Source organism: Doryrhamphus excisus, linkage group LG7 (genome assembly GCF_037039965.1).
Source record: "Doryrhamphus excisus strain RoL-2023G ecotype Guam linkage group LG7, RoL_Dexc_Guam_v1.1, whole genome shotgun sequence".
NCBI classification, from domain to species: Eukaryota; Metazoa; Chordata; class Actinopteri; order Syngnathiformes; family Syngnathidae; genus Doryrhamphus; species Doryrhamphus excisus.
Window position 1 is genome coordinate 3813789 of NC_136363.1, and position 19333 is coordinate 3833121.

Genomic DNA, 19333 nt, shown 5'->3' on the forward strand with positions numbered 1-19333 from the left:
ATAGTGTCCCAACACTAGCCACATTTACATGAGTTTTTTTTTGTTTTGACTACCAAAATATGGTTAGAGGACTTTCGGGTCATAATCTGTCTATAGTGTCCCAACACTAGCCACATTTACATGAGTTTTTTTTTGTTTTGACTACCAAAACATGGTTAGAGGACTTTAGGGTCAGAATCTGTCTATAGTGTCCCAACACTAGCCACATTTACATGAGTTTTTTTTTTGTTTTGACTACTAAAACATGGTAGAAGGACTTTCGGGTCAGAATCTGTCTATAGTGTCCCAACACTAGCCACATTTACATGAGTTTTTTTTTTTGTTTTGACTACCAAAACATGGTAGAAGGACTTTCGGGTCAGAATCTGTCTATAGTGTCCCAACACTAGCCACATTTACATGAGTTTTTTTTTTGTTTTGACTACCAAAACATGGTAGAAGGACTTTCGGGTCAGAATCTGTCTATAGTGTCCCAACACTAGCCACATTTACATGAGGTTTTTTTTGTTTTGACTACCAAAATATGGTAGAAGGACTTTCGGGTCAGAATCTGTCTATAGTGTCCCAACACTAGCCACATTTACATGAGTTTTTTTTTGTTTTGACTACCAAAACATGGTTAGAGGACTTTAGGGTCAGAATCTGTCTATAGTGTCCCAACACTAGCCACATTTACATGAGTTTTTTTTTTGTTTTGACTACCAAAACATGGTAGAAGGACTTTCAGGTCAGAATCTGTCTATAGTGTCCCAACACTAGCCACATTTACATGAGGATTTTTTTTTGTTTTGACTACCAAAACATGGTAGAAAGACTTTCAGGTCAGAATCTGTCTATAGTGTCCCAACACTAGCCACATTTACATGAAGAGTTTTTTTTTTTATTTTGACTACCAAAACATGGTAGAAGGACTTTCGGGTCAGAATCTGTCTATAGTGTCCCAACGCTAGCCACATTTACATGAGGAGTTTTTTTTTTGTTTTGACTACCAAACATGGTAGAAGGACTTTCGGGTCATTCGGGACATTTCGGAATGTCGGAGGAAACCGGAGTACCTGGAGAAAAACCCATGGAATCGAACTAGCTGTGTGGCCTGCGTTCAAAACCACTCATCCGCCGTGCAGCTCTACGTCGATTATATTTGTCTAATATTGATACAACCAAGTTGTCTTTTATGTAATCCTACAATTCTGATGAAGTATTACTTTCATCAGAATTCAATGTTAGGATGAATTATTTCATTGTGTGTCTTTGGTTCAGCCGGAGAAACGCAAACATCGCCTGCATAAGCAAATAGATTTGGCTTAATTTCACAGTGCATCATGGCTGTTTAGGTACACATCCAATTCATGAGTTTGGGTTGGCTCAGGGGATTTATTGCTCTTAGCGCAGATTATTCCATGTTTGTCTTTGTTTAATCAAATCATTTTAACGGGATCAGTGGCCAGCCTGTGTGTTTGTCGGATACAAGCTGTCAAATTCTTTTCTCAAGCAAATCTAAAAGCTCAATTTGCTCATTTATTTCTGCGGAGTCTTAACTATGTCGCTGTGTCGGATCCTTAGGTACTTTGTTTCCGTCATTTAAGTCAAGTTTGGTCTTTTTGGTATTCCAATGCAATGCTATTGACGGATATTGGATTTGGAGGAATTTTTTGTCATGATTTTACAAATTTTTTTTTTGTTTTTGTTTTTTTGTCCACCAGGTCCAGAGTACATCATGGATGCCTCATCAACAATATGTTATGCAACCTACAGTAAGTAAAACCGTGACTAGCGACTCGAGTTAACTATGGTTTTCTTGAATTTTCCGTCCAAAGTGGTTGCCTTTCCTTGCTAACGCTGGACGCTAGGTTATTCATACGCAAGGTCATTGAACGTGACTTACAGAAAAGAAGGGTAAAATCACTTCATAAAATGATTCCATGAAACAAAATATTTCAGTTGTCATATGAACAGACTTTTTGGCTTGGATTTGAACATGTTGAGAATTGTCGTGCATCTTCTGGAACACTTTTCCAGACTTTGGCAGCATGAAACCGAAACTGAGATGAAAAATAAATAAACAAATCAAGAATAAAGAAAATCAATCAATCAGTAATAAATACATATAATAATAATAATAATAATAATAATAATAATAATAATAATAATAATAATAATAATAATAATAAAAACTTAAGAAACCATATATAGTTGGTGGGTAGACAAATAATTTTTTTTCAGATTAAAATGAACAAAGCATTATTAGAGCCCTGTAGACATGACAAAACACGACTATAGTCACATTTATACCTTTTTTATTTACAACATATTGCGCAACTGCAGGGTCTTGAGACACATGCTAACTCGCAAACTAGAGCGCTTGCGACCTAAACGGTAGCCTCCAAGTTATTTCCTTTAAACTTAACAAAGCCAAAAACTTACCACTTCCACACTGATAGGGAGGATAACTGTTAACAGTTATTTAACCTTTTAACATGAACATTAATCAAACGTAATAATTTTTTTCTGGGTACATGATACCATACAGCATCCATATCAAACATTAAACTTTCATATCAAGGCGGGGGCCTCAAGATAGCGTCCTGCGGGCCACATTTGGCCCGCGGGCCGCGTGTTTGAGACCCCTGCTGTAAAATGACTGTTTTTTTTTGTTTGTTTTCTTGGAAGTTATATTTTTAGAATATGCTACAGGCCAATAAAAAAAATAAACACTTTGGACCGTCCTTGTTTAATAGATGCTAAAAATACATTCAACTAGGAATCAGCGTTTTAGCTCCCATTCAAATTTCCATGACTGGAAATACAGAGTCTTAGTACTACAACTACAAGAATAGTAGTAATACTAGAATAGCCCCGGTAATGGAGTAAGTAGGGAGGGTATTTTCAGCTTTAGCATTGATCCAAGTAGCGTAAGTGTTCTTGTTTGTTCCATAAAGGTTTTAAAACCTTCTGCCAGAGGCTTTGCCCGGGGCTTTTGTGTCCACCCTAAAGCACATCCAGTGCACTTTGTTCTCCCTTTGCTCTTAGTTCATTCATTAAATGAGAGCAGGAATCGTTAAAAGCAGAACGTTTGATTCCTTCATAACTTCTCAACTATCACAGATATTGAGTTTTGGCACTGGAAAAATAACATGGTATTGTATAAAAATATGAAAAACATGCCATTAAATCAGATGTTCTCAACCTGGGACCCATATTTTCCAATGCTCAATAAGTCAGGAAATGCACCAAATATATTTTTTAATCAACTGAACCATATTTTTTTAACTTTAATACACATAATGACATGTCCAAAATGCATTTTATAGGAATTTATTAGGGCATTTTATTAACGAAATGAGGAGGAACATAACTCCAGGCATACAGAATAAATTTAATAGTGTTGCTAACCTCAATGACCTAAAACGGAGCCAAAAAAAAGTTGCAAGTGCTAGCAATTGAGAAAGGGAAAAATACTATTAAATTAAATAAGGTATACAAAATTACAGTAGTTAATGAGGAATGAACCCACAAAACCCTAACCGTTCCGCAGTAATGACAGTATTTTTGTGTACCTTACTGTAAAGTGAGACCAATTAAAGAACTAACCTAAAAAGTAACCTTAAATGCCTTAAATTATCCCGTTCATTCATAATTTCTACACATGTTGATTTTTTAATGCATGTAAAACCATAACCATAAAACTATAAAAATGTGTTTTGTGTTAACCAAAATTTTGATGTTAACCAAAAAACATGTGAACCAGGGCATACGCTAACCGAGGTGCCATTGTAGTCAAAGTAGTCTGTAATCATTTTTATATTTTTTTATCATCGGAATTTTCAACCAATCCCTGCAAATTATGGACAATTGAACAATTTAGGTCATTTTTGGAAACGCTATGCACAGTGGAAGTCTGATCAATTTCCTGGTTTTAGTGGGCAGCCGCTTTTGGCATCATTTCACAGTTCCACATGTCCAAAAGGAGTAGGAAGAAGCAAAGCTTATTAAATCCTACCCCTCCATCTGGTACTTTTACAATCAGTAACTATTACATTTGTTCACTTCCTGCTTTCCTAATATAATTTAAGTTGTGTTTTTTTGTTTGTTTTTGTTTGTTTTTGTTTTTTTAATTTTTTAAAATTTTTAAATTTTTAAATTTTATTTTTATTTTTAGTACTATTTTTATTTATTTTATTTGTATTCCGGTTTCCTCCCACATTCCAAAAACATGCTATGTTAATTGGTAATGGTTTTATTTCATTTGAACATCTGGTACTTTTACAATCAGTAACTGTTACATTTGTTCACTTCCTGCTTTCCTAATATAATTTACATTTGGGGTTTTTTGTGTTTTTTTTAATTTTTTGAATCAAATTTTTATCATAAAAAAATAAAGTTTTCTTAAATTAAAATTAAAAATTAAAAAAAAAAAAAAAACACAAACTTAAATTATATTAGGAAAGCAGGATGTGAACAAATGTAACAGCTGCTGATTGTAAAAGTACCAGATGGAGGGGTAGGATTTAATAAGCTTTGCTTCTTCCTACTCCTTTTGGACATGTGGAACTGTGAACTGATTATGGGATGCACTCAATAGTAATCTTATACATGTTCAAATGTTTAAAATTAAAATTAAAATTAAAATTAAAATTAAAATTAAAATTAAAATTAAAATTAAAATTAAAATTAAAATTAAAATTAAAATTAAAATTAAAATTAAAATAAATGTATTAATAAGTCACGCAATAACTACAAGTGCTTTCAACCAGTCATATAATCCACAGCAGGCGATAGTCCCAGCCGTCATTTACCACTCAGACCATCCATCTCACTCCCACTCCCACTCCTGCTGTAGGACAGTGAAAATGTCATCTGGTCACAGCAGGTCAGCAAAACAGGCCGACACTCTCCCGGCCGCTTCTGCCCTGCACTCTCCATCTTTAACGCAAGCGACCTCCAGTCTTAACTCAATCCACCTACTCTCTCCTTCCTTCAGAGCGCCATTTTTTATGGCAATACTGCTGGCTCAGCCGAAAACATGTCATCCAGATTTGGAGTTTTGATTTGTTATGATACGATAACATTGGGTCTGTTCATTCAGAGCTGCTTTAGTTTAACATCTTATACCCATCAAAAGCACTGATTTTCGACTAATAATTTTATTTTTATTTTTATTTTTATTTTTATTTTTATTTTTATTTTTATTTTTATTTTTATTTTTATTTTTAATTCAAGAAAACTAAAATTTTTATGATAAAAATTTGATTTAAAAAATTAAAAAAACACAAAAAACCCCAAATGTAAATTATATTAGGAAAGCAGGAAGTGAACAAATGTAACAGTTACTGATTGTAAAAGTACCAGATGTTCAAATGAAATAAAGCCATTACCAATTAACATAGCATGTTTTTGGAATGTGGGAGGAAACCGGAGTACAAATAAAATAAATAAAAATAGTACTAAAAATAAAAATAAAATTTAAAAATTTAAAAATTTTAAAAAATTAAAAAAACAAACAAAAACAAACAAAAAAAACACAACTTAAATTATATTAGGAAAGCAGGAAGTGAACAAATGTAACAGTTACTGATTGTAAAAGTACCAGATGGAGGGGTAGGATTTAATAAGCTTTGCTTCTTCCTACTCCTTTTGGACATGTGGAACTGTGAACTGATTATGGGATGCATTCAATTGTAATCTGATGCATGTTCAAATAAAATACAACCATTACCATTACCAAGTGTATGCTGGAGCCTATCCCATTGGTCGGACACCCCTACAGAAAGAAAACCGCAGCCTATTTTTACCTTCCCTCAGTGTGAGCTCCACCGTATTCATACTCACACTTTGAACGAAAAGAATATAGCCACAGTGGGACACATTTCTCTTTTCAATGTGTTCTGAATGGTTGGGATTTCAACAAGCCGCCAATGTCCTCGCACCTCTACTTGAAGCAATCGTGCTACAGATGGATCACACAGGTAGAATTTGAGTTCTCCACAGCACCTCTGATGATTACTTTTTTCCCCCCCCCCACAAGAAAATATTTTAACTGACAGTTTTCCACAGGCCAAATTACATCCGGTCATACACACCATAACACCATTTTAGGACAGCTATATTTTTCTTCCTTGTTACTAAGTACACCCAAAATGCTGCGGAAAAAGTGTATCAGTCAATGAGAACACCAGTGAACACACAGAAAACAATTAGTAGTTTTTAAAATGGCAAAGCTACATGACCCTGCGTGACAGCAGAATTCATGGTTCCATTTATCATAGTAAGACCATCACACTACCACCACCATATTTTACTGTTGGTATGATGTTCTGGGATTTTTTTGGTAGACAGCAGAATTCATGGTTCCATTTATCATAGCAAGTCTTCCAGATTCTGAAAAAGCAAAAACAGCCCTAGACCATCACACTACCACCACCATATTTTACTGTTGGTGTGATGTGGGATTTTTTTGGTAGACAGCAGAATTCATGGTTCCATTTATCACAGCAAGTCTTCCAGATCCTGAAAAAGCAAAACAGACCCAGACCATCACACTACCACCACAATATTGTTATTGTTGGTATGACGTTCTGGGATTTTTTTTGGAAGACAGCAGAATTCATAGTTCATGTCTTCCAGATCCTGAAAAAGCAAAAAAGCACCACACCATCACACTACCACCACCATATTTTACTGTTGGTATGATGTTCCCGGATTTTGGGTAGACAGTAGAATTCATGGGTCCATTTATCACAGCAAGTCTAGCATCAAAACAGCCCCAGACCATCACACTACCACCACCCTATTTTACTGTTGGTATGATGTTCAGGGTTTTTTTGGTCGACAGCAGAATTCATGGTTCCATTTATCACAGCAAGGCTTCCAGGTCTTGAAGCAGCAAAAGAGCCCCAGACCACCATACTACCACCACCATATTTTACTGTTAGTATAATGTTCTGGGATTTTTTGGTAGACAGCAGAATTTGTGGTTCCATTTATCACAGCAAGTCTTCCAGATTCTGAAAAGCAAAACAGCCCCAGGCCATCACACTACCACCCCCCTATTTTACTGTTGTTATGATGTGGGGTTTTTTTGGTAAGCAGCAGAATTCATGGTTCCATTTATCATAGCAAGTCTTCCAGGACCTGAAGCAGCAAAACAGCCCCAGATCATCCTACTACTACCACCATATTTTACTGTTGGTATGACATTCTGGGATTTTTTTGGTAGACAGCAGAATTCATGGTTCCGTTTATCACAGCAAGTCTTTCAGATCCTGAAAAAGCAAAAAAGCCCCACACCATCACACTACCACCACTATATTTTACTGTTGGTATGATGTTCTTTTTCTGAAATGCGGATGCAAAAATTTAAACTTTTGTTATTTCCCAACGGATTGTCAAGATGTTTTCTAGCAAAATTGTTAGTTGTGGTCTTGGAACTCTGCCATGCAGGCTTTGGATGTTGTTGTGGGGTCTTTTGTGACCTCTTGGATGAGAGGTTGCTGCGTTCTTGAGGTCATTTTGGTTGGCCGGCCACTCCGGGGGAGGTTCACCACTGTTCCGTGTTTTCACCATTTGTGGATAATGACTCTCACTGTGGTTGGCTGAAGTCCCAAAGTTTTCGGAATGGCTTTTTAGCCTTTTCCAGACTGATAGATAGAGTTTCCAAGTAATATTTAAAATAGTTTAATGACATGAAACATTTAAGTGTGACAAAAATAAATCAGGAAACACTTTTTCACAGCACGGTATACGCGCCCACATGCATGTTTGTATTGCACACTACTACAAATACTTTCTGTTCCCATGTGGTACTACACAAAGTGCCATCAATGATGTAACTGCTCTTGTTTGTGTGTTTATGCGTCGCCATATGTTTGTTCCCAACCACAGCATGGTTGACTGTCTGCTGTCCATCTTCCAGCATTATGTCATGAGACTTCTTCAATATGTTGGCAGGAGCCACGAGCGACAATGCGCAGTGCATCTTCAGTGTTTGATGCCAGCAGCTACAAATGTGGCCATATCTGTCTCCACGGCCACTACCCCATCGTGTTTCTGGTGACTCAGCTGACACCAAACGGCTGGTGGGCGTGAACCCCGGCTATCACAAGCCATCGGTGCACGATAGCTACCAAGCTGTCTCCCTTTATGGGCCCGCGCGTCTGCTAGCATGCACTGCAGCGGGCCCTGAACACAGCGAGCTTGCCAATAGCTCATTAAATCACAGCAAATTAGCAAAACACTCAGAGCTCATTTAAAAAAAAAAACTAGACTGTGCAACAAATTAGCGCCGTGCAAGTTTAAAGGTATACTTTTTTTTACTGAAACATCAATTATGCCATCTTTACTGAGATACAAAATGGCGACACTTTAACACAGAAAGTGAAGTGGACCAACCTATCAAATCCTGGTCTACAGTGTTTCTTATTCCTGAATGCATCCTTAGTTTCCATACTGTCTTCTCTATTATGAGCCACGTTTACATGGACCCAAATATTCCAATTCCATTCGGGTTATTTGCTCAAACGGAAAGAATCTAACCTTTTTTTTCGAAAGTGCCAATCCGAATGAATATATAATGGGATTCCCAGGGGTGGAATATTCCTTTCCCCAATCCGATTGCTCAAACGGAAAGTTGTCAGACTGCGTCTGGAGTAACATATTTCAATAAAAAAATATTTTTTCAAATATTTTTTATATTTTTTATATGATTTTTACATTTTATCATTTATTTTATCTTATTTATTATAGGCAAAATTAAAATTAAAATTAAAATTAAAATTAAAATTAAAATTAAAATTAAAATTAAAATTAAAATTAAAATTAAAATTAAAATTAAAATTAAAATTAAAATTAAAATTAAAATTTAATTAGGATAAAATTTTAATTTAAAATAAAAAAATAAAAAACTTTAATTATATTAGGAAAGCAGAAAGTGAACAAATGTAACAGTTACTGATTGTAAAAGTACCAGATGGAGGGGTAGGATTTAATAAGCTTTGCTTCTTCCTACTCCTTTCGGACATGTGGAACTGTGAACTGATTATGTGATGCATTCAATTGTAATCTGATGCATGTTCAAATGAAATTAAACCATTACCATAAATTAGAGCTTTTGAATATAGCAATATTGTGAAAACAACCCATCCCAAAGACGTATCAATATGTATTTATACGTACCAGGGATGACCCAGCCCACCATGGTGTAGTGGTTAGCGTTCTGGACTATTCGTTAGGAAGGGCATTCGGAATATGAGGGGATCAAGCCAAAAATCAGTATGCGGATCAAAAAAAATCCATAATCAGCGAAAAAGCCTAAAGACGACGAATGAGCGGGTACACCACTATCTGTTCATCTATCTAAAATATCTGTAACTTTTTCTCATTACAACTTTTACACAAAATATTTGGACTTATAAATTCTTACAAAATTGCTGCTGTTGTTGCATTTTTTAGCGTTCTTGTTAAATAAATGTTTAGCATGCGCTACGGGCCAATTAAAAAACAGCCACGGGCTGCACTTTGGTACACCCAATGTACGCATATATAGGTGTACTATGTACAAGTACTCACACTAAAAGCATGATTATGCTTAGTCTACAGTCTGTATTTGGCAGTTGTCATATCAAGCGCTCTATTTTCTCGGAGGGGGGGGGATTCATGCTGCGGATTATAGTAACAAAAAATAATAATAATAATAACTCCCTCATGCTGGGTCCCTTTCATGAGTAAAAAAGGTGCCTGAGGCTGGATCTTCTGTCCGCGGTCTGCAAACAAAAGGTGGTTATGAGTGTCGTTTTTTACACGACTTGAATAAAACACGAGAAAAAAAATGGTAAACGGTTTTGCACAGATCGGGGGTTGGGGAAAAAAAAAAGCCAACATATGTTGGTGTCGTTATTGAGCAATACCGCCGTGTGGGTTCGTTAGTATAAACCCTCCAGGTAGGCAAGAGCTTATACATGTTGGATTTCTATCTCGGCCTGTCAATCATGAGCAGATGTTCTACTAAAAGCAACCGCCCGAACATTACGTGGGGACATGAGGAAGTTCTAACAGTGTTGAGTGCGTCTGATTTGGAAAGGATTATGAACCGCAAAAAAACTCCTGTTGAAAAGCGAACAGTTGAAATGTACGCAGGAATGCGGCGAGTGGAACAAGGAGGGGTCTTTCATGTGGAAGACTACACAAGCGCCCCATTGTTTGCGTATAGGACTCACGGGGGAACAACTTTGGTCATGTTGGACATTCTTGAGGATTTGAATGTCTCTGTGTTGAAAGGAGTTGTCCTTATCGACCCGATTGCGCCCCCCAAAAAAAGACGTTAATTATTGTGCATTTAGGGATTGTTCGATGTTGTGTTTGTGTCGTTGTTTCGGTAATTATTCTGCATTGCTAACCGATGCTAGACCATACTATTATCAAGTTGTTTGTTGTACCAAAAAAGTACAAATATATGCCACAAAAATCTATCGGTTCATCATCCAAGAGGTCACAAAAGACCCCACGACAACATTCATTAGTTTGTTTGTTTATGGCAAATTCCAGCCTTGTGCATTTAGGGATTGTTTGATGTTATGTTTGTGTCATTGTTTCGGTAATTATTCTGCATTAAATGGCACAAAAATCTATCAGTTCATCATCCAAGAGGTCACAAAAGACCCCACGACAACATTCATTAGTTTGTTTGTTTATGGCAAATTCCAGCCTTGTGCATTTAGGGATTGTTCGATATTATGTTTGTGTCATTGTTTCAGTAATTATTCTGCATTAAATGGCACAAAAATCTATCAGTTCATCATCCAAGAGGTCACAAAAGACCCCACGACAACATTAATTTGTTTGTTTATGGCAAATTCCAGCCTTGTGCATTGAAGGATTCTTCGATGTTATGTTTGTGTCATTGTTTCGGTAATTATTCTGCATTAAATGGCACATAAATCTATCAGTTCATCATCCAAGAGGTCACAAAAGACTCCACGACAACATTCATTAATTTGTTTGTTTATGGCAAATTCCAGCCTTGTGCATTTAGGGATTGTTCAATGTTATGTTTGTGTCATTGTTTCGGTAATTATTTTGCATTAAATAGCACAAAAATCTATCAGTTCATCATCCAAGGGGTCACAAAAGACCCCACGACAACATTCATCAGTTTTGTAGGCTCATCTGTTTGTTTGTTTATGGCAAAATCCAGCCTAGCGTTCACATTGTTCATGTTAAAGAGGACCTATTATGCTCATTATTTGACCCATTGTATTGAGATGTAGACTCCTATAGAGCAGTGACACACAATAACCTGCATAGAAGGTTTTCCTAGGTTTTCCAGAATCTGCACCTATTCCAGCTGTATTTCCTTGGATTGGTGCTACCTGCCAAAACGGTCTGTTTTAATTTATTCCGGGCATGCCTACTCCTCTGTGATTGGCCACACACCCAAAGTGCTTCTTAACAATGAACCATATAAGGAAGTCCGTCCCTCTGTGACATCACAAAGGAACACTTTTACCACGCCTTTTGAAACCGAGCGTGATGAGCCATCCTAAACTTCTTTCAGGGCTCACGTCCAAATGCGCGAACTCCTATAGAGCAGCGAAACACAATAACCCGCATAGAAAACCTTCTAGATTTTCCAGAATCTGCACCTATTCCAGCTGTATTTCCTTGGATTTGTGCTTTCTGCCAAAACAGTTTTAATTTATTTTAAGTTTTAATTTACTCCAGGCTTTATATATACATATATATGTTATTGAAGTATTAGTGTAGTATCGTTGTCCTGACAGCGTACCAGCCTTACTTCTTCTCTCTTTGGTCTGACCAAATAATAGTTTATAGTGTTAGATTCTCCACGTGGCCTCAGGCTACCGAACACCAAGAGTGAGGATATGATCACCTGAAGCAGGTCGCAATACATCAGTGAACATTTGAAGCGATGATAGAGTAGATACCCTACAGGCATCACGTTGGATGTTTTCACCTGCAGCAATGGAGGTTGATGGGAGATCAAAATTTTACTGGTTATGTGCCCCTTCGGCATTTTAGATACTGATCAAAGTAGAGCAAAGTCATCATAAAAAAAATCAGAGGATACATATGGGAACGGCGTTTTGCTATATACTGTATACTCCATACTTTAACACCGTTCTGCAATTTTTTATAATCAATGCCACGTTAGTTGGAACATGAATCTAATTAGTAGCAACTTTGTGTTATGTGTTCACAACCTAGAAGAACACTTTAATTTAGTCTACATGAGTCCATTTGGGGTCCAGTTTGGGCTCCGCACAATTAGACAGGCCCCCAACCTGAACAGGAAGTAGTGAAGTGTGATGTAAATCAATGTAATCATTACCTCCCACCAGTTATTAATGACAATCATGACATTGTATTGTACAAAATAAACAGAATGACTCAGTCAGGAAGTCATATAATACAATGATGAATCATAAAGTAATGGCATGTAGAAAAGTGTGACCTGAAAAAATATGACAAAAAACTTAAGTTGGACACAAGAAGTTTTTGGTTTGGTTAAAAACCACTAATGTTATGTAGATATATAACTTAATATATCTTTTAATGTCATCTTTCACTCTGTAAATTAACGGAGTAAAAATTGACTTGCCGTTTCTTGCATGTATTTTCATATCTGTCTGTCAAACATTTGGAGCATTTCTTGAAATGCTGGCTTTTCACAAATTACCAGTTTTTGTAGTTTTACATGCATAAAACAACTAAAAATGCATATATAAATAGTGAATAATCCCAGTCTTCGGATGAGAGGCCGACTGGACTGGTGGCCAGCCAATCACAGGGCACATATAGACAAACAACCATTCACACTCACATTCATACCTATGGACAATTTGGAGTTGCTAATTAACCTAGCATGTTTTTGGAATGTGGGAGGAAACCAGAGTACCCGGAGATAACCCATGCATGCACGGGGAGAACATGCAAACTCCACACAGAGATGGCCGAGGGTGGGATTGAACTCGGGTCTCCTAGCTATGAGGTCTGCGAGCTAACCACTCGATCGCCGTGCAACCCCTAGAAATATGCAGTATTCCAAATTGTATGTTTGGATTCTCATATGCGATTTTTTTTTCTTTTTTTTAAAGACTGACAGACTTAGGCTGCACGATGGATGAGTGGTTAGTGTGCAGGCCACACAACTCGGATTCCCCTCATATTTTGCACTATAGGGATGTTTGTGCCACATAGAAATATGCAGTATTCCAAATTGTATCTTTGGATTCTCATTTGCGATTTTTAAGAATTTTTAAGATTTTTAAGAATGACAGACTTAGGCTGCACGATGGTTGAGTGGTTAGTGTGCAAGCCACACAACTCAGATTCCCCTCATAATTTTGCACTATACGGATGTTTGTGCCTCATAGAAATATGCAGTATTCCAAATTGTATCTTTGGATTCTCATTTGCGATTTTTTTATTTATTTATTTTTTTAAACCTGACAGGCTGCACGGTAGTTGAGTGGTTAGTGTGTAGGCCACACAACTAGGATTCCCCACTTGGGGAAATATTTCATATTTTGCACTATACGGATGTTTGTGCCACATAGAAATATGCAGTATTCCAAATTGTATTTTTGGATTATTTTTTTTTAAAGACTGCACGGTGGTTGAGTGGTTAGTGTGCAGGCCACACAACTAGGATTCCCCAGTTGGGGAAATGTTTCATATTTTGCACTATACGGATGTTTGTGCCACATAGAAATATGCAGTATTCCAAATTGTATTTTTTAATTTTTTTATAATTTTTTTTTTTAAAGACTGCACGGTAGTTGAGTGGTTAGTGTGCAGGCCACACAAGTAGGATTCCCCACTTGGGGAAATATTTCATATTTTGCACTGTACGGATGTTTGTGCCACATAGAAATATGCAGTATTCCAAATTGTATTTTTGGATTATTTTTTTTTAAAGACTGCACGGTGGTTGAGTGGTTAGTGTGCAGGCCACACAACTAGGATTCCCCAGTTGGGGAAATGTTTCATATTTTGCACTATACGGATGTTTGTGCCACATAGAAATATGCAGTATTCCAAATTGTATTTTTTTATTTTTTTTTTTTATTTTTTTTTTAAAGACTGCACGGTGGTTGAGTGGTTAGTGTGCAGGCCACACAAGTAGGATTCCCCACTTGGGGAAATATTTCATATTTTGCATTATATGGATGTTTGTGCCACATAAAAATATGCAGTATTCCAAATTGTATTGTTTTATTTTTTTTATAATTTTTTTTTAAAGACTGCACGGTGGTTGAGTGGTTAGTGTGCAGGCCACACAAGTAGGATTCCCCACTTGGGGAAATATTTCATATTTTGCATTATACGGATGTTTGTGCCACATAAAAATATGCAGTATTCCAAATTGTATTTTTTGATTTTTTTTTTTTAAAGATTGCGCGGTGATTGAGTGGTTAGTGTGCAGGCCACACAACTCGGATTCCCCACTTGGACATCTCTATGAAAACCAACCAGCAACCAATAAATTAGCATAAATATAATAGTCAACCACTTAAAACTTGTTGTAATACTACATAGTACTGTAGTACCAAATACCCAGAGGCCAGTATGAGAACTTTGTACCAAATACTGTTCTTCAGTCTCTGAAGGCGCCATTCACTCGTAATAGGCGGCCATTAAAAAAAAAATAACACTGCAGGATGTAAGATTTCTTATTTACTGTACATTTACTGTACATTGTCTCCGGTGGTTGAGTGTATATCAATGCTGGTACGCCCCCCCCCCCCCCCACCCCCTCTCCCTCCGGGGCCCTGATATCGATCGTCCTCTCCACAGAAACACAGATGATATCATCTTAATCATGATAGATTTTCCTGGAACACAAACACAGACAAATGAATTATGTCATTTTTTGTCATTTGATTTTATGGTCGCTTTTATTATTATTTTTTTTTTTGCTGTCTCACACAGAAAATCTTCTTAAGTCTACCTGAATTAATCGAATTAATCCCTTCCGTTGCTCACCCTTTCTTATTATGATAGTACGACTTCCTTCCTGCTTCTCTTCCTTTTCTCTCCTATATCCTCTCTCCTTAATCATTTCGCTCCTGTCCTCCACAAAAACTTTCTGCAAGACTCTCATGCTAGAAATTTTGCACTCTATTTTATGACTTTTAGTTAAAAAAAAATATGCATATTAAATTGTGCACGTTCAGAAGATGCATTTAAAGACACTGTGATGATAGCTTGTATTCTAAACTGGTCACCGGTAGCTTTTATTGCAGGTTTGAATGATCTTAACAACAGGCACAATAGTAATAGTGACATGATAATCATAATAAAATGGCTACTGTTGCAGCCCTAATCCACTGAAGTCACTTCCTGTCCTCCACATGTCCACATTTATTGCAATACGCATGAGCATGAGTCTTATTTATGTCTTAAATGTCGGATTATGTCTACTGTATTGGGTAATATGAGTGTCAAAGTGACTATAGGGGTGTTATATGAGGTCTAGAGGGCTCTAATAATCAAAATAATGTATTTAGAAGCTCGTAAACAGGATAAATGTCTTACATGTCGGATTTTGTCTACTGTATTGGGTAATATGAGTGTCAAAGTGACTATAGGGGTGTTATATGAGGTCTAGAGGGCTCTAATAATCAAAATAATATATTTAGAAGCTCGTAACCAGGTTTTATATTCTCTAATTTACTAAATAATGAATTTATAAATAAGGAATCCAATCCTACTGTGTGAAAATTCACTTACCACTATTGTGCAACAGTGATAAACGAGGGTAATATGGGTAATATGAGTGTCAAAGTGACTCTAGGGGTGTTATTTCATGTCTAGAGGGCTCTAATAATAACAAAGATTATGCATTCTAGTCTCTGATTAAAAATGATTCATTTATAAATAAGGAATCCAATCCTACATTGTGGAAATTCACTTACCACTATTGTGTAACAGTGATAAATGAGGAATTGAAGTATTTGAAACTGTATTTTCAATTTTTATTGCTCTTAAATGTCTTTAGTGTCGGATTATGTCTACTGTATTGGGTAATATGAGTGTCAAGGTGACTATAGGGGTGTTATTTCAGGTCTAGAGGGCTCTAATAATTAACAAAAAAATATGCATCCTATTCTCTGATTAAAAATAATGAATTTATAAATAAGGAATCCAATCCTACTTTATGAAAATTCACTTACCACTATTGTGCAACAGTGATAAACGAGGGATTATTTAAAACTGTATTTTCATTTTTAAATACCACCATTGTTCTTAAATGTCTTAAATGTCGGATTATGTCTACTGTATTGGGTAATATGAGTGTCTATAGTGACTATAGGGGTGTTATATGAGGTCTAGAGGGCTCTAATAATCAAAATAATGTATTTAGAAGCTCGTAAACAGGTTTTATCTTCTCTAGCTTACTAAATAATCAATTTATACATAAGGAATCCAATCCTACGTTGTGAAAATTCACTTACCACTATTGTGTAACAGTGATAAACGAGGAATTACAGTATTTGAAACTGTATTTTCATTTTTAAATGCCACCATTGCATTTAAATGTCTTAAATGTCGGATTAGTCTACTGTATTGGGTAATATGAGTGTCAAAGTGACTATAGGGGTGTTATTTCAGGTCTAGAGGGCTCTAATAATCAAAACAATGTGTTTAGAAGCTCATAAACAGGTTTTCTATTCTCTAATTATATAAATAATGAATTCATAAATAAGGAATCCAATCCTACTTTCTGAAAATTCACTTACCACTATTGTGCAACAGCGATAAACGAGGGTAAGATGGGTAATATGAGTGTCAAAGTGACTATAGGGGTGCTATTTCATGTCTAGAGGGCTCCCTTCTAGACATGATGGTACATTTATAAATAAGGAATCCAAACTTACTTTGCCGAAATTCACTTACCACTATTGTGTAACAGTGATAAATGAGGGATTGCAGTATTTAAAACTATATTTTGATTTTTTGTGTGGAAAATAAAAGATTGCTTTAATGGACTTGAGTAGTCTGGATGTCGGACTTCTAATCCATTGATCTCCTTGTAAAAACCTGTGTTTTTCCAGTGTGTTATTTTTAATAACTTCTGGTTCTGTGCTCTTTATTTGTTGTTGTTTCCTGTTTTGTTGGTATTCCTTATATCACCACTTCTGAGTAGCTGCGGGAGTCGGGACGCAGATGTCTGCTATCTGCAATTAGGCGGTTTCTTGAGTACAGCGACGTCGCTCGACACTGTTTCATTGGGTTGCATTACCGTTCCGTGTTCGATGCCTCTCGCTGCACTAGCTCATTTCACTTTTTTAAATTTTTTTCAACCGTTTTTTGCCTTTTGTTAACCCTTTTTACCTCCACTCTGTGCATGATTAAAGACACTTCTTTGTTCAGAATGCAGGGAGCATCCAAGAACATGGTTGCCAACACACACACATTCACTTATGTTGCATCCTTGACCTTGAATGCCCTTTTTTTTTGTTCCTCTAAGCCTCACACACAGAATGATGCCACACCAAGTGAGAAGAGACATGAGACAAGGCTCGGAAAAAAAGGCTTTTTGTTGTTGTTGTTGTTGTTCCTTGTGGGGATGAGCAACTGTCACAGCAGCGACAGAAAGAGCAACAACTTCTCCCTGTGTTCCTTTTGCTGCTGTCGAAGCTTCCAGCATTCCCATCCATCCATTAGGGAAAACATTGTGAATACTGCACCAGGAGGAGCGAAGAAGGGCAAGCAGGGAGAAAAAAAAAAAAAGCCTTTGAGCAATCGATGGTATACACAAGTTAGTATTATTTATGTATCAGCAGCATACAGTACACTGCATTGATACTACCTTTTTAAGGTTCATAGTAGGGATGCTACGATTGATCGGCCACTGATTGAATTCACTCATGGATAATCAGGATCGGTATCAGCAGCATAAAATCCTGATTTTCCACATTTATTGCAATACGCATGAGTATGAGTCTTATTTATGTCTTAAATGTCGGATTAACGTTGTCGGATTGGGTAATATGAGTGTCAAGGTGACTATAGGGGTGTTATTTCAGGTCTAGAGGGCTCTAATAATCAAAATAATGTATTTAGAAGATTGTAAACAGGTTTTCTATTCTCTAACTAAATGAATAATGCATTCATAAATAAGGAATTCACTTATCACTATTGTGTAACAGTGATAAACGAGGGATTACAGTATTTAAAACTGTATTTTTAAATGCCACCATTGCTCTTAAATGTCGGATTATGTCTACTGTATTGGGTAATATGAGTGTCAAGGTGACTATAGGGGTGTTATTTCAGGTCTAGAGGGCTCTAATAATCAAAATAATGTATTTAGAAGATTGTAAACAGGTTTTCTATTCTCTAACTAAATGAATAATGCATTCATAAATAAGGAATCCAATCCTACTTGTGAAAATTCACTTATCACTATTGTGTAACAGTGATAAACGAGGGATTACAGTATTTCAAACTGTATTTTTAAATGCCACCATTGCTCTTAAATGTCGGATTATGTCTACTGTATTGGGTAATATGAGTGTCAAGGTGACTATAGGGGTGTTATTTCTGGTCTAGAGGGCTCTAATAATCAAAATAATGTATTTAGAAGATCGTAAACAGGTTTTCTATTCTCTAACTAAATGAATAATGCATTCATAAATCAGGAATCCAATCCTACTTTGTGAAAATTCACTTATCACTATTGTGTAACAGTGATAAACGAGGGAGTACAGTATTTAAAACTGTATTTTTAAATGCCACCATTGCTCTTAAATGTCGGATTATGTCTACTGTATTGGGTAATATGAGTGTCAAGGTGACTATAGGGGTGTTATTTCAGGTCTAGAGGGCTCTAATAATCAAAATAATGTATTTAGAAGATCGTAAACGGGTTTTCTATTCTCTAACTAAATAAATAATACTTTTATATATAAGGAATCCAATCCTACTTTGTGAAAATTCACTTATCACTATTGTGTAACAGCGACAAACGAGGGATTACAGTACAACTGGGATTACAACTGGCGTAACTTGGCTCGTACCATTACATTCCAGTGGATTCCAATAGGCGGATTGTTTGAGTCGATTGCTCGAAAATTAAAGATTTTAAACATTTTGGAATTTTTTGCCGCCAAACCCAATTTTTGCCGCCGTTACAGGCCACTACGAGCCAGTTGGGAGGCAGTTTGAGCCACTGCACGCCACTAGGCACCTTATTGGTGACACTAGGTGCCACAGCAAATTGGATTGCCTGTGGACTCTTAGCATTAAGTAAGACTTGCTCCCATATAACTTAAGAACTGCGGTGGTCAGTGGGTTGAACGCCTGGGGTTTT

General features: G+C 36.5%; 1 protein-coding gene across 3 annotated transcripts in view; it reads left to right on the forward strand.

Moving 5' to 3' along the window:
- Positions 1 to 19333, forward strand: part of rbms3 (RNA binding motif, single stranded interacting protein) — a 283637-nt gene that overhangs the window by 245873 nt on the left and 18431 nt on the right. For all 3 annotated transcript variants that reach the window (XM_078791916.1, XM_078791917.1, XM_078791915.1), the window contains one exon: positions 1704 to 1754. In XM_078791916.1, the coding sequence (XP_078648042.1) occupies positions 1704 to 1754 (51 nt within the window). The remainder of the gene's footprint in view (positions 1 to 1703; positions 1755 to 19333) is intronic.